Source organism: Papilio polytes, unplaced genomic scaffold, assembly GCF_000836215.1.
Source record: "Papilio polytes unplaced genomic scaffold, Ppol_1.0 DF821845.1, whole genome shotgun sequence".
Classification (NCBI taxonomy): domain Eukaryota; kingdom Metazoa; phylum Arthropoda; class Insecta; order Lepidoptera; family Papilionidae; genus Papilio; species Papilio polytes.
The window spans coordinates 3,241,428-3,255,896 of record NW_013527359.1 but is presented as its reverse complement, the minus strand read 5'-3'; the positions used below and the strand labels follow the sequence as shown (position 1 = coordinate 3,255,896).

At 33.4% G+C, this 14,469-nt stretch overlaps 3 protein-coding genes across 4 annotated transcripts in view; 1 reads left to right on the top strand and 2 right to left on the bottom strand.

The window, feature by feature from the left end:
* The window catches only part of LOC106108130 (formin-binding protein 1 homolog), a gene marked incomplete in the record, with an annotated part of 47,089 nt that extends 42,491 nt beyond the window's left edge, over nt 1-4,598 (bottom strand). The window contains 1 exon segment of the mRNA XM_013289219.1: nt 4,328-4,598. Within this exon segment, the coding sequence (XP_013144673.1) occupies nt 4,328-4,351 (24 nt within the window).
* A 481-nt stretch (nt 4,599-5,079) lies between these two features.
* On the bottom strand, nt 5,080-8,462 carry LOC106107808 (T-complex-associated testis-expressed protein 1; the record flags this gene model as incomplete). Its single annotated transcript, XM_013288812.1, has 11 exons — nt 8,297-8,462; nt 7,864-8,111; nt 7,613-7,784; nt 7,362-7,539; nt 6,596-6,783; nt 6,372-6,519; nt 6,115-6,292; nt 5,825-6,038; nt 5,449-5,582; nt 5,270-5,359; nt 5,080-5,172 (listed from the first exon to the last, which is right to left on the bottom strand). Coding segments are annotated over exons 1-11 (1,809 nt in total), but the record flags the coding sequence as incomplete, so codon positions are not given.
* A 364-nt stretch (nt 8,463-8,826) lies between these two features.
* LOC106107847 (myotubularin-related protein 2) overlaps nt 8,827-14,469 on the top strand; it is a 7,866-nt gene continuing 2,223 nt past the window's right edge. The window contains exons 1-9 of one of the 2 annotated variants that reach the window (XM_013288853.1): nt 8,827-9,059; nt 9,412-9,594; nt 10,024-10,098; nt 10,236-10,421; nt 11,022-11,237; nt 11,837-11,973; nt 12,424-12,631; nt 13,065-13,235; nt 13,882-14,089. In XM_013288853.1, the coding sequence (XP_013144307.1) occupies nt 8,934-9,059; nt 9,412-9,594; nt 10,024-10,098; nt 10,236-10,421; nt 11,022-11,237; nt 11,837-11,973; nt 12,424-12,631; nt 13,065-13,235; nt 13,882-14,089 (1,510 nt within the window). In that variant the 5' untranslated portion in view covers nt 8,827-8,933. Of the gene's footprint in view, nt 9,060-9,405; nt 9,595-10,023; nt 10,099-10,235; nt 10,422-11,021; nt 11,238-11,836; nt 11,974-12,423; nt 12,632-13,064; nt 13,236-13,881; nt 14,090-14,469 lie in introns of both variants that reach the window. The other variant, XM_013288852.1, reaches the window with a different exon arrangement.

Sequence of the window (14,469 nt, the reverse complement as noted above, 5' to 3'; positions counted from 1 at the left end):
AAGCCTATATATTCTTTCAGACTATGTTCTACATCTATGCCAAATTTCATTCAGATCCTTTCAGCAGTTTAGGCTACAAACTCTAACAAACATCCATCCATCTAAACTTTCTCATTAATATGAAAGTTTCATTCTAAAAAAGTAACATTTAGCAACGTTGAAATCAATGACGAAATTACTTCATGATACCCATTTATGGTCAAACTTATTTCTACACAAGTATCGTTATAAGCTACAGCCAAAACATTTAAGACATTCAACTCCTACAATGAGACAATTTAAAGAACAACACCCACTTGTACAACGCCTACCAAAATATTTGAGAACTTAATTTATGAAGCATGTTACACAATGTAAAAAATAATCAAGGCCACCCATGACCATGAGATAACTATTTGAAGGATGATGGTCAACTACTATGAAAAGAGTTCTAGCTATTACGTTTCATCGTCATCTCCCCTACCTTATCCTAATCCCATAGGGTCGGCGCATGTTTTCGTTCTCCAAATAACTCTATCATCCGTCATCCCAGTCATCAATTCCTTTTTGGTCATCCATCCCTTTATAGGTCTACCTCTACCGGTGTATCCCTCCACATTCATAACTAACGTCCATCTTGTTACATGCGATTCATTACGTTTGTTTCCCAAAAAAAAAAATTACTTTTGCTGTGCAGATACCACCCAAAGAGTGAGAACTAATTTAAAAAAAAAAGATTATTTTGTGATCTAAATTCTATAGAAAATTGTGCTCGTTAGATAGCCTAATTGCATAAAAAATAATTGATTTAAAAAAACAAGTTTTTGTATAGACTCGACCGTGATAATGTGAAGCTTAAATAATCGAACAGGTTAGTGAAAACAAGATTTTTTTAAATATTCGGTTTCGCTTACAAATTAGGCTCATTCAAAAATCACAAGGGCAGGTTTTTAGAAGTTAACATTCGAGGTTAATGGGATAATAACGTTTCTTTTGCTGTCAAGATTTGTAGCTTCGAGTATCTTGGTTAAGCGGTCAAAAACAATTTTCTCCACAAAGTGTTGGAGAGTTAACCATAATTAAATAATTATTTATGTAAATAACTTCTCGCCCATTCTAAACCACAGATAGTTAAATGTTTAAGTTTGATTAAAGTAAATACTTTGTGACACAAATTCTTATCTATTAGTGTTTTATTGAGGTCTAAGCTAATCCAAGTTAATTTATGTTTTTGATAAATAAATAAACTTAACAATAAAATACGTATTCTTAATTATTCATTATCACAATGATTATAATAGTTCTATCCTAATTTCGGTTAATTGTTTCCAGTTAAACAATTGCTAGTGATGTCAGAACTACGGTAAAATAAAAATTCGGTGCAGATAGGAATTAAACTACGAAAACTTAGATCTCACTTTTGACTACTGTGTTCTTGTCGAAGTGCAAAAAAGGGACCGTGGCACAGTTATGGTACGCGGATCGGTTCACTTTGTTTCGTTTCGATGATTGACTACGTAGGCGAGTATGGCGGCTATCCAGGGCGCGGTTACAAAACAGCTGATCTAGTTCAGGGACCACAATAGATAATTGTTACGAAACACCTGCCCAACAGTACACAACACTATAAAATAGGAAAAAAATTGGAACAGTTTTTGTAGTCCCAAAAAAAAGTTTTGTCTGTTTTGTTTTTTTTTTTTAAATATAAGCCGTGGTATAACAGAGACTAGAGAATTATTATTTACAATATTTTTCAACATAAGAACTATAAATCTATAGAAACGAGAAAAAAATTAAATACACCTGTAAGCTTGGCCCTAGCATTTAAACCTTAAGACCTGACCTTGCTGCAATTCCAATAAAACGAATAAACTTTGTATTTTCGATTCCTTCCTCAACTAAACATAAAAAGAGGCTAGATGTGTTTTTTTTTGGTTATTTTTTAATAGTTCAACAAATTGAAATGTCGGTAAACACCGATCTCTCTAAACATGCTTGTATTGAGTAAGTATTATGTATTTATCGGCGGCACGTAGCAAACGGGCATTTCACAAGCTGCAAATGTAGCGGAATGCGGCCCGGCCGTACGTATCGGCCTTGCATCTCACGCTGACCACTCTCGCGCACTCTATCTTATAACACGCAACTAATTTAATACATAAAATCACGTAAAAACAAACAGCCAATGTTATGTGCATGATTTAATTAAAAAACATCATAAAAAATTACTCCAGCCAGAATAAAGACCTAATGAAAAAAAAAATTTGGAACATTTATAAAACATACAGATTTACTTAATAAACTTTGTGCTAAACTTAGTACCAAATCTAAGAACAACATTGTTTTTTACAAGAAACAATCTTTTCAAGCATCTTTTTAACAAAATCTCTTGAAAAATAAATTTCCAAGTGTACTTTGGAGGAAATATGAAATGGAACTGTTTGAAAAAATAACTGAGCTATAAAAAGTTTTTACTCTTACATAAGTTTTCATTACCATTAAGTAAACAGCATTGTTAATACAGGTGGGCATAACTTCTAATAGAAATTATGTTTTCCTTTTCTATGTATTATTATAATTTCTACATATGCAGTGACAACTTTGACATAGTATGTTTTAACTTTAATAATAAGAAAGAGAAGGCTTGAAAAGTACTTTGAAGTCGGTTTAAAATCATTCAGTATGTGATTGATGTTATAGGTATGTGGGGTTGTGGCTCGATCAAATAAAAATAAACTCGTTATCTATCGCTGTTTTTAATATTTACACCATTTTACAAAAAAACACATCTTGTTACATCATCGTTCCTCTTTTTTCTCTGACTCTCAACTTAAAACTAATTTTAAACCAACGTCAAAGTATAAAATTCGAAATCAATTAAAAAGAAACATATCTAACCTCCTTATAACCTCTTATAACCTCCTTATCCTACATGTACTTTTAAAAATTATAAGGTATACTCAAAATATTGGAATTTTGTAATTTTTCTTGTAATTGTATATTAACATTAAAAAAAATTAGATTCATAAACATTGGATACGCAATGCAATCTAGATTCTTCCGTTTATTATTTGATCATCATCTCCCCTACCTACTCCTGTAGGGTTGGCGGAATGGGTTTTCACCTGCCAAATAACTCTATCACCCGTCATCTCAGTCATCATTCCCTTCTTGAATATCTCACCTTTCACACAATACATACATCTCTTTCTAGGTCTATCTATCCAATTTGTTCTTAAAATCACTTAAATGGATTTATAGTGATGTCGAACATGTAAAAAAACTCAGAAAAAAAAAGAAAAATTAATACAAAATTTCAGATTTCTTGAACCAAAACTTGATAGTCATTAAATCTGGTTTCTCTTTCTCTCTATTAATTTTTTTTTCTTTTGCTTAATGAATAAAAGGGATTAGCAGATTAGTAGTAAAATAATTATGCAATTGCATAATTACATATCTGTATTAAATTTTTTACAACTCTTGTAGTGGTAGTATATTTAATGGGTAATCATAATAAGTGATGTTTCAGAGAAATTAGTTAATTAAGATATAATGTATTGAGTTATACAATAATATTGATTATTACATTTGAAATATGTATATCTGTGTTATACATTTGTGCAATTAAGAATATAAATTTTACCAGACATAATAACACAATGGTCAAAGTCATATTTTACTTTTTTTCAAATTAATAACTATGCTGATTTGCGGGTAGAGAAATGTTTAATGGTTTCCAACTTTCACTCGGATTTGATGCTATTTAAAGATATTTAACTTAAATTATCACACAAAACTATTCTGCAATAAACACACAAAAAGTCACTTTATAAAAATTCCATAAAGTTTAACACTAATATAAATGATGTCCACAATGGCAGTTACTTCCAACACTGTATGATAAGAGCCTTCACATTGTTCAGTATTCAAACAAGTTTACCTTATAATGACATCAACCTTTATGATCGTATTAAAGCAGTATAACATAAGACAAGGAAATTTCATATGTATTTATTATTTAATTTTAACCTATGAATTATACTTTGTATAAATATATAATAGCTATTTCAGACTAGGACAACTTCAACTTTCTAAATGCATCTAAATCAGTTTTGATAACAATGCGTCAAATGCAAAATTTAGCTTCAAAATAAATGTACCGACTTTCCAAATACAAGACATATTTGTAACCTTTTATACAAATACAGAAATTAAAGAATAAAATCTGTATAAGACATGTTGACTTTCGGATTTTTAAACTTCCAACTTCGGGAATCCAAATTAAAAGTTACAAATTCTCAACTTAGTCACTAGGTAACAGAAGAAAAACGATAATGTGTTGACTTACCCAAAGCTCTGTACCCCAATTCATTGTCACGAAAGTATATCACACAAGTTTCACTAAAAACATCGAAAATTCACTAACACAAATATAGAAAGTCTAATATAATGAATTATATCCACAACTTATTTTTTACATTCACTACATTGAAATACCACCATTTCAAACACTAAACATGGCTGACTGAATAAACCACAGATTATTGAGATAAAATAACTGACATATTCGTTACCATGACATACAAACAGACTACTAAAAGTTACAAAGTTATACTTGATACTGGTTTTTTACCATTTTTACTGACATTTCACGCTAATGTTGCCAGTCAAGCTACCATAAATGTCAAATGTTAACAATTCGGTAAATTTTAGGGGAATTTTTTACATTTAATGTTTAAATTAAATATTAATTTTCCGTTGGAAAAAAAACTATCTAGAGATATTTCTAGACAATTGCAATTTAATTAGAAGACTATTGTATAACGTTTAAATGAAAAGTTAAATACATGTAATATATAAGTAAGTTAATCTTATAAAGTAAAATTTATAACCATCAGAGATACTTACAGTAAACTTAAGAAATGAAATAAAAACACACAGTCAAGATTCTTCTCCGTCTTTAGAATGTTGTTAGTGGAAATTGAAGGCCACTTAATATGAGGAGCATATAGCATCAAGTAGTACCTAATAAAAAGCTATTAAAATGAAGAGACATTTATTCATATTATTTAAATGTTATTGTTGATCTTCGTTTGAAATATAAATTTTTATGTGACGCTCTGCATTCGCATAACGGGGCTCCAATAAGGAACCGTCAGAACGACGTCGCACAAGTGCAGTACGGCGAACTTCCTGGAAAGTAGTTGTATTGTTAACATTTGAACTTTGTATTTTTTTCGTTCATTCTGAATACTTTAGAACAGTAATGTAGGGCTTTATTAGAACTTACTTTAACCGGCTCCAATACTGCATGATGACTGGATCGTCTTGATGTTGATGCGCCCGTTAATGATGAAGTGCGAGATGATGGTAAGGGGCTCTGTTGAATGCAATTTTATTTATTCAAAACAGTTCTTGGGGGTTTATAACAACTTACTGTGCATAATAACAATTGCCTCAATAGCGTACCTTAAGCGCTGGTACGAATCCAAAATCAGTTGATAATGGCTGTGCCAGAATATTATAAGTTCCTTCCTCTGAAGTCACAGATACAATGGACGGACGAGCTGATAGTTGTTGAGCTAACAGTATTGGATCTGCATCTAGTAAACATAGGGTCAAAAATAAGGTTATTTTATATTTTACAAAATTGCAAAAGTTATTCTGGTAAATTATGTATTTTAAAAGCTATTAATATTTATACCACTAATTTTAGTTTCATACCTGCGAAGTACCAATATGATATGAATCTTTAATTCAATGTAATCTGGATGCACCATATATAGGATGCAGTGCATTTTGAACTATGCTTACGTCAGTTTATTATATTTAACTTACTAATTACCTATGTTCATGCCCTTAGCAACTCTCCGTGCTTGTACAACTCTACCAGCGCTTCTTCTAAATCTTATTCCCTTTTCTGCTTCTCTTCTTAGTCTCTGTTCAGCAGCCGCAGATTCAGCTATGGCCATTGCCATCGAACTCATTCCTGATCTTTTTAAGTTTATGTCTATCAAATAACTGAGACAAATTGCATTCGATAATGTTAAATCACTAGGCTGGAATTAATACAAAACAAAGGTAAGAAATCCCCATTTGGGATTACTAAGTACAATTTTTACTAATTGTACTTACTGATCCAATATTATTTACACTAATATCCAACGATCGCAGTGGTGTTTTCACCAATCCGATTGCTCGTGCTAATAAATCCCCACAAGTTGGAGGATTATCAGCATTCAATGCGGACCAAACACCTGCTGGTGGCTTTTGTAGTGGATCTGGTTTTATACCACAACCAGATATATTTAAGCTGTAAATCATCATAAGATTAAAATGTTATAGTAAGAAAAGGTAAAAAATGATTTATGAAAAATCCATGAAATAGTTACGAAGTCAGGTTACATCCCCGTGCGATGGCAACCGCTGCATGAGCAACGCCATCGGAACCAAGCTTATTGTTTAATCGCAAATCTAAATTTCTTAAACCGCAACTTGTATGATTCAGTACGTGTGCTATATGTTCAATACCATTCGGACCTAAAACATTTATAATTGTAGTCGTGTTTTAGCTAAACATGAGCCGGTTTTGAAAAAAGAAAGCGACAGATTTTACCAAACACATTGTCGACCAAAATAAGATTTCGCAGTTTATCATGTTTCGATATAAATTTAGCAACGGACAACGCTCCTTCATCTCCAATCTTACAATGACTAAAATCTAGCGTTTCCAAGTTTGAGTTATCAGATAAACCGCGTAATATGTACTTAACTCTTTGACAATTCATGTCACTCCTCGTTATTCTGAAATTCAGAGGCAAAAATGAGATTACACTCTACAATAGACCATATTACGATGTTAACATTAAAGGTTGTTAGATCGTATGTTGCACTAGCTTTCGCCCGCGACTCCGTCCACGTGGTCTTCCAGGCTATCCTCTATGTTTATGTCAAATGTTATCGAGATCCCTTCAGCAGGTCAGGCTACAAACTCTAACAAACATTCCTCAATCCATCCAATCTAAATTTTCACATTTCTAATATTAGTAAGAAGTAAAATTGGCCAGTACAAAAATTGCGTTTGTGGATCACAGGCATTTCGGAAGACCTAAGTATGACCAGCAGTGGCCGGCTCTCATCTTATGAAGACGATCTTATGAAGTTATGTAAATTGTATAGTTGCCTGCCCCACTGATTCAATCTGAACACAGTATTAAGTGTCAATCAATCGCTTGAAGCCTAAGTTATTATAACCCACGTGAGCCCATGCTTGAAGCTATTGTTAAAAGAGCTCAGGCTAACCGTACTATTACGTAGCCAGCTCGATGTCTGTGCGAAGCGATAAAATAAAAGCAGCAGTAATAGATTTTTGTTCAACATACCTTAGAACTTTTAATAGGCTACATTTCTCCAGGCCATGAGCTAAATTTCTCGCATCGTTGTTAGTAAACTGAAACTGGTCTTTCCTGTATTCTACACCGATTGATCTTAACTGATAAGATAAATGAAGTTCTGTTAAATTACATAAACTACCTAAAGCAGCATGTAAAGAAATGTGATCTGTAAAATAATTATTGAATTAAAACATATTGAACTAAAAGAGATAGCAATAAAAGAATTTTAAAATATTCACCTCTATTTAACCCTTGGTTTCTAACTGTTTTTTGATCTTTTTGCCGACGACTGGTAAGGAGGTTTTCCATTTCTGGTGAAACGGTTCTCTGCACTGGTATATCCGATGGAACTAAGCTTTTAATGTACAGTGATTGTATGTAAGGCCCACAAAGCTTAACCAAATTATTTACCTTAAATATATGGGTAACTTTATCAATATCAATTTTAATCTATTCGATATTAAAAATCGTTACACTTTTTTTATTATACCTTTTCTGGGTCGTACTGCTTCGGATTCATATTTTCTAATACCTCTGCATAAAAACGCTCCATGAATAAAGCGATCCAAGGTTTTCTTTCAGCCAACAGCAAAGAATCGTTCCACTTAGATAAGTAGCAACGCTTCCAAAAAATGTCATTTTTTATGTTGTCTACCAAAAGTTGAAGAGGAACATCGGTGTTTAAAATTTGCAGAAATAATTCACGATCCTTTGCCAATAGTTGGTCCAATTTAGAACCTAAAGAGAGCTTTTGTATAGTATAAGTTAAAATAGACTTCTTTATCCGCTAAGCATTTAGTTAAATTTCAGTGCTATTTGTATGCATTAAAATTTATATTGATAGTAGTTTTAGTATTCAACATACAAAATACAGTATGCAATATTAAAACTTGCTCGATATTGAAGCTATATGTTTTACATACCAGTCCAAATATCACTCAACTTTTCAACGCATAAGCAGGAGAGCAATTTGGGATGATTTATATCCCAATCAAAGTTTTCGGATTTCAAATTACGCTGAAATTCGACTTCTTTATTTTGTTTATATGCAAGGTACGTGCTCAAAGGAACGCTTACAGGCAACTTCATGTTTCTATTGATGAATTTTTAACTCTTAATAAAGTCTAAAACAAACGAAAATCTATATGTGCCAAAAATTAAAGTAATATTAATTGGTAACCGTGGTTACAATCATTAAATGCTATCGATTTAATATGCCGTAGGTAAAGTGTTATTGCAAAGCTTGTAAATGTAAAAATTGGTATTCAAGATGTTATGTTGAAGGTAATGGAGTTGTGAGGAACTAAACGACGGAGTAACGGCATTTTCAAAAGTCATTAAAATCGCAGGGAATCTGGAAAAGGCAGGGATGGCAACATTACGAATGTGGCGCCGCTTTTTTGTGGACTGTTTATTCCAACACTGCTTTCCTCACGATTGACATTTAACAATTTCTGCTGTCAATATGTCACCTGTTAATGTAATGAACTAAAAATTCAATTAGAAAGCATAGAAATAGTTTATTATTTTCATAAATTTTGCCATTAACAATTAAATATAATGGATAAGCATAATAGCTCAGAGCTGCTGAATTCAGATTTCTCTTTATCTAAAAATGCTAGCTCGGACTCCTTGGATTCGGACTCCAAATCTAGTTCATTGAATTCTAAACACGGACAGGACTCCGTAAGTTTCCTAAAAGGATTAATTTATTCTTCTTGAATCTTATAACCGTTTGGCCACTTCCTGATAAATTTGATTGGAAGTTTTAAAATAGTCTACCGTCAATAGTCTCTATCTATGTTTTGTGAAATTAACACTGTCTTGCTAAATCATGAGTCAAAATAAAGCTATTCACGTTTGTTTGTTTGTCAATCGTATTAGAAAACAAAAAGAAAATAATGAATTTTCTAAGGCTTGTACATTTTGTTAAACTTAATATTCTTAATCATTATAATAAATGTAAAGTTTATTTCTGTGTAACATTAATAACTATTTATTTTTTAATAATGGTTTAATTTTGCAATTGCAGTCGCAGCTACTAGGAGATATTCAGTTGCTGGAAGGTGAGAAGGTTACTGGTGTAGCAAGAGATGTGACATATTTGTGCCCTTACAGTGGCCCATCTCGTGGGGTACTCAAAGTCACAAATTATCAACTACACTTCCGTCCAACTGAAGCTACATCTCTACAGACAACTCTGAGTGTACCTCTGGGTGTTGTAAGTTAATGGTTTTGTTACTCTGGAATACAGATTACTGCAATTTCATAAATATGTCTTGGATATGTGCTATTAGCTGTACAGTCAGCTCCTTAAATGTCTACTAGCAGTACTTTTAAAAATTGTCTGGGCCAATGTAAATACACACATGCACATATTATCATCAGCACTTATTCACATACTGAAGGATATAGGTAGTTATGTGCATACATATTATTATAATAAAAAGTGTATACTAGTTTTTAAAGATTTGTACTTATGCACATACTTATGCAGCTGATTGTACAATCAATATGTGTCCTGAAATAAAATTTTGTCTATGTATTATTTATTTAAAATGTAAAACTTCAATGTGTATAACACTAAAACTTACAGTACACTTACTTTTACATTTCTATGATATCTTTTATATTGAATTTAATTTTTAAGGTATCCCGTATAGAAAAGGTAGGAGGTGCATCATCTAAAGGTGAAAATTCATATGGCATTGAAGTATTTTGTAAGGTAAGTTATGAAAATTGCAAACTCAACTATAAACTCAAACTATAACTATAATAACTTAGTGTTGTTTGATATTTGATTTTATAAAATTACAATTTAGCATTTAATAGGTATTAAGTGAATTACTTTGTTGTTTTTAGGATATGCGCAATTTACGTTTTGCACACAAACAAGAGAATCATTCTCGTCGGGGAATATTTGAGAAGTTGCAGCAGTTAGCATTCCCACTGTCACACAGATTGCCACTTTTTGCATTCAGCTACTCGGAAACCTTTCCAGAAGATGGATGGCATGTATATGAACCAATAGCAGAGTTGAGAAGAATGGTAAGAGTTATAATACCTGATAACTTGTCAATAGAAAAAGATAAATCAATATTTTTGCCAAAACCTCTTAATTGTAGAGTGCCATTCATAAATACTTTTTTCCAAACAACTAAACAGAGTAAGTTGTCCAAAATATACATCTCTTTACCTAAAATAATGATTTTCATAAATTAACTCATAAAATTAAGTATGATTCATGTCCTTTTTATAATTAACTTGCAACTTTGCTCTCATGAAATTAAAAAAAAAACTCAGCCTATGTTATATATATATATATATAATAACAGATAAATTTTCTTCTAACGGTGAAAGAATTTTTAAAATTGACCAGTTGTTTTAGAGTTAATTCAATACATAGAAATATACTAATCTTTCCTCTTATAATATTAAGGGCCTGACCCAAAAAATTGTAAATTATCTGATAACATTTAACATGTAAAATTTGTGATGGAAATATCGGATTTTGTTCCCTTATCTAATAGTGACATTTTTAAGCTATTTGAGCCTCTATCAGCCAGTGGTGGGACAGGCCCTTAATATAGATTATCATACTGTTTATTAAATTTAGTAATTGGATGTATATACCAATTTAATTTCCAGGGTGTTAACAATGATATGTGGCGTATAACTCGCATCAACGATAAGTACGAGATCTGCGACAGTTATCCATCAGTGTGGGCAGTGCCCGCTGCGGCTAACGATGACCTGTTACGTTCAGTCGCCGCGTTCAGGTCTCGAGGACGTATTCCGGTGCTCGCATGGATACATCCTAGTTCACAGGCAACTATAACTAGATGCAGCCAGCCTTTAGTTGGGGTATGTTATTCTGATTAGTATTTTATGTTGTTGCCCATAACTTCGTCCGAACAGTATTAAAAAAAGCCTACGCAAAGTAATAAACTATGTATCCCGCGGAAACTTGACAATTATCCAGGATGAATTATATCCCACATGTTATACCAGACTTTGTTTTATATTTGTGCCGAATATCAATATTTTAAAATTTATTAATAATTAGTTATATCCCACTGGAACCGTAAATGTTTCCAGAATTAAAAGTAGTTCATGTGTTTTTCCAGACTATCCTCAACATCTATGCAAATATTGTCCAGATTTGTTTGGCCGTCCATCTAAATTTTCGCATTAATAATATTACTAGCTTTCGTCCGCGAGTATGTCCAGGTGGAATTAAGAAAAACAGAAATTCTTCAAAAACATAAGCCTATGGGTTCTTCTAGACTATCCTCTACATCTATGCCGAATTTCATCGAGATCCGTTCAGACTTTTAGGCTACAAACCCTAACAAACATCCATCTAAACTTTTGCATTAATATTATTAATAAAAAGTAAGATTAGTAAAATAGAACTCACCTTATTAATTGAAATTATTCATTTAATTATTTTTAATTTCCAGGTTAGTGGTAAACGTAGTCGTGAAGACGAACGCTACATACAATTGATAATGGACGCCAATGCTCAGGCGCATAAGTTGTTCATAATGGATGCACGGCCCAGTGCTAACGCGATCGCTAATAAAGCGAAAGGAGGCGGGTACGTCACCACTCAGAGTCCTGTAGGGACATCAGTGATTAATTATCAATTTAGTGGAGTCAAGATAAAGATAGCTTTATTTGTCCTTAACAGTTTAAAAAAGAAAAGTTACAGATATTTAAAACTAGATCTATAAGATATGTCAGTTAATTCATTTATATCATACTAATATTATAAATGTGAATGTTTAGATAGATGGATGTTTGTTAGTTTGTAGTCTGTGAATGGATCTCGGTGAAATTTGGCAATGACGTAGAAGCTAGTCTGGAAGAACACATAGGCTACTAACTTTTGTTTTTTGTAATTCCACGCGAACGGAGTCGCGGGCGAAAGCTAGTATTTGTATAAAATTAGTATGGTTAGTAATTCTTTTGATCATCTGCATAAGTGTTTAGTGCAGTAAGTGTTAGAAAAATAAATTATATCATAAAAATAAATTGTTTTTTCCAGCTATGAATCAGAAGATGCATATCAGAATGCGGAACTGGTGTTTTTGGATATACACAACATTCATGTAATGAGAGAAAGTCTTCGCAAACTGAAGGAACTTTGCTTTCCACAAATAGACCAAACAAGATGGTTTAGTGGTATCGAAGCGAGTTGTTGGTTGAAGCATATTAAATGTATATTAGCTGGTGCTGTTCGTATTGTCGATAAGGTGAGTTAAATACACTTTGAAATTGAAAAATACGTTTTTTGGGATGGGATGTAAGCCTTGATGCTTCAACTACATAAAAATACTAATTATTGCCAGAGAAATTTCTTGCATCATCATTACCAGCTTACTAAACATCCGCAATTGCAGATGCGTTGCCTACCCTTAATTAACAGAGAAGGAGACACACATAAAGAGGAAATTTCCTCTTTCTAAGCAACTCCTCCACCGTCAAATCCACTTTTCCTTCCTTTCCTCTTAAGAAAAGGTTGGAAAGGGAAAAATACTAAAATTAGGCCTCTGGCACTCATCAGACGAAACGCGGAATTGCTTCCACTTCAGGCCTATATTCTGTGTGGTGGTATTGCTGGGGGTGAGTCGGTCCTACAGTGCGAAGAAGTTAAAGCGGGCTCTACCACTGTGACCACTGCAACAGGTGGAGAACCACAAGACATCGGTGCTGGTGCACTGCTCCGACGGCTGGGACCGCACGGCGCAGCTGACGGCGCTGGCCATGCTGATGCTGGACCCGCACTACCGCACGCTGCGCGGCTTCCAGCTGCTCATAGAGAAGGAGTGGCTCGCCTTCGGACATAAGTTCCAACTGGTAAGTCTTACTGTTATACTAAGAGTACCAAGTTACAGTGAATATGAAAAAAAAAATTTTTTTAAACCTTTTTTTATTTTTCAAACCTATTTTTCAAAGTAAACCTAGAAAGAGATGGATGGATTGTGTGAAAGGTGACATGATCAAGAAGGGAGTGATGACTGAGATGACGGATGATAGAATGCTTTGAGGACGAAAACCCGGCGTGCCGACCATACGGGAGTAGGATAAGGCAGGGGAGATGATGATATAAATCAAAGTAAACATTTTTAACTTTGTACTAACAATAACATTTTATTATAGTGTTCATTCCATGCTATCATATATTTTTTATTTTTGGTCCCTCAAGCAGGGTAATTAAAGCAATTTATCGTTTACAATGGAGTAAGCCATCACTGATGTGATAATCACGGTTGTTCCATACAGCAAAATTATGAGTGAAACTCGAAAATCTTCTGAAATGTTCATAATTTAAAAAAATACTATAGATGCTAAGTTCCAGTTTTGAATGCAAGTCAGTATAATGCGTGTAAAAATACAAAAGGTTAATGAGCGTTGGTAAAAATGTTTATGTACAAACATACACTAGAGTAGAAGCGGCATTAACGGTGATGATGGTGAAATGATGGTGATGGTGTCTGTGCAGCGTATAGGGCACGGCGACGAGCGCCACTCGGACGCGGACCGGTCGCCGGTGTTCGTGCAGTGGGTGGACTGCGTGTGGCAGCTGCAGCAGCAGTTCCCCACGGCCTTCGAGTTCACCGAGCGCCTGCTCATCACCATCGTTGATCACCTCTACTCCTGCAGATTCGGCACTTTCCTATTCAATACTGAACGGGAACGTGTTAAAGAGGGTGAGTTAACTACTGAGATATGCGGAGTTTAGAGTAACCGCAGGCCAGTATCGTGTTGTATGGACTAACTGCCCCATTTAGCGGTTAAATTATGCCAGTGGAGTTATAATAATAAGTGCTATTGTCCAAGTATAACGGCCAAGTGTGATCCGGGCGTCATGATCTATGGGTTTAGTATGAAAAACCTTAATTAAAGATTATAGATTACTTTGTGACGCAACGTGTAACTGTTTTGTGTTTCATATTTTTAACATACAATGGAAAAATTACAAATGGGTAGCCTCACTTTATATCGGACAGGTGGCAGTTAAAATATTTTTTTTTTTATATATTGGTTTTTGAATTGTGCATATAGTCATATATCTGATAATTATAAATTA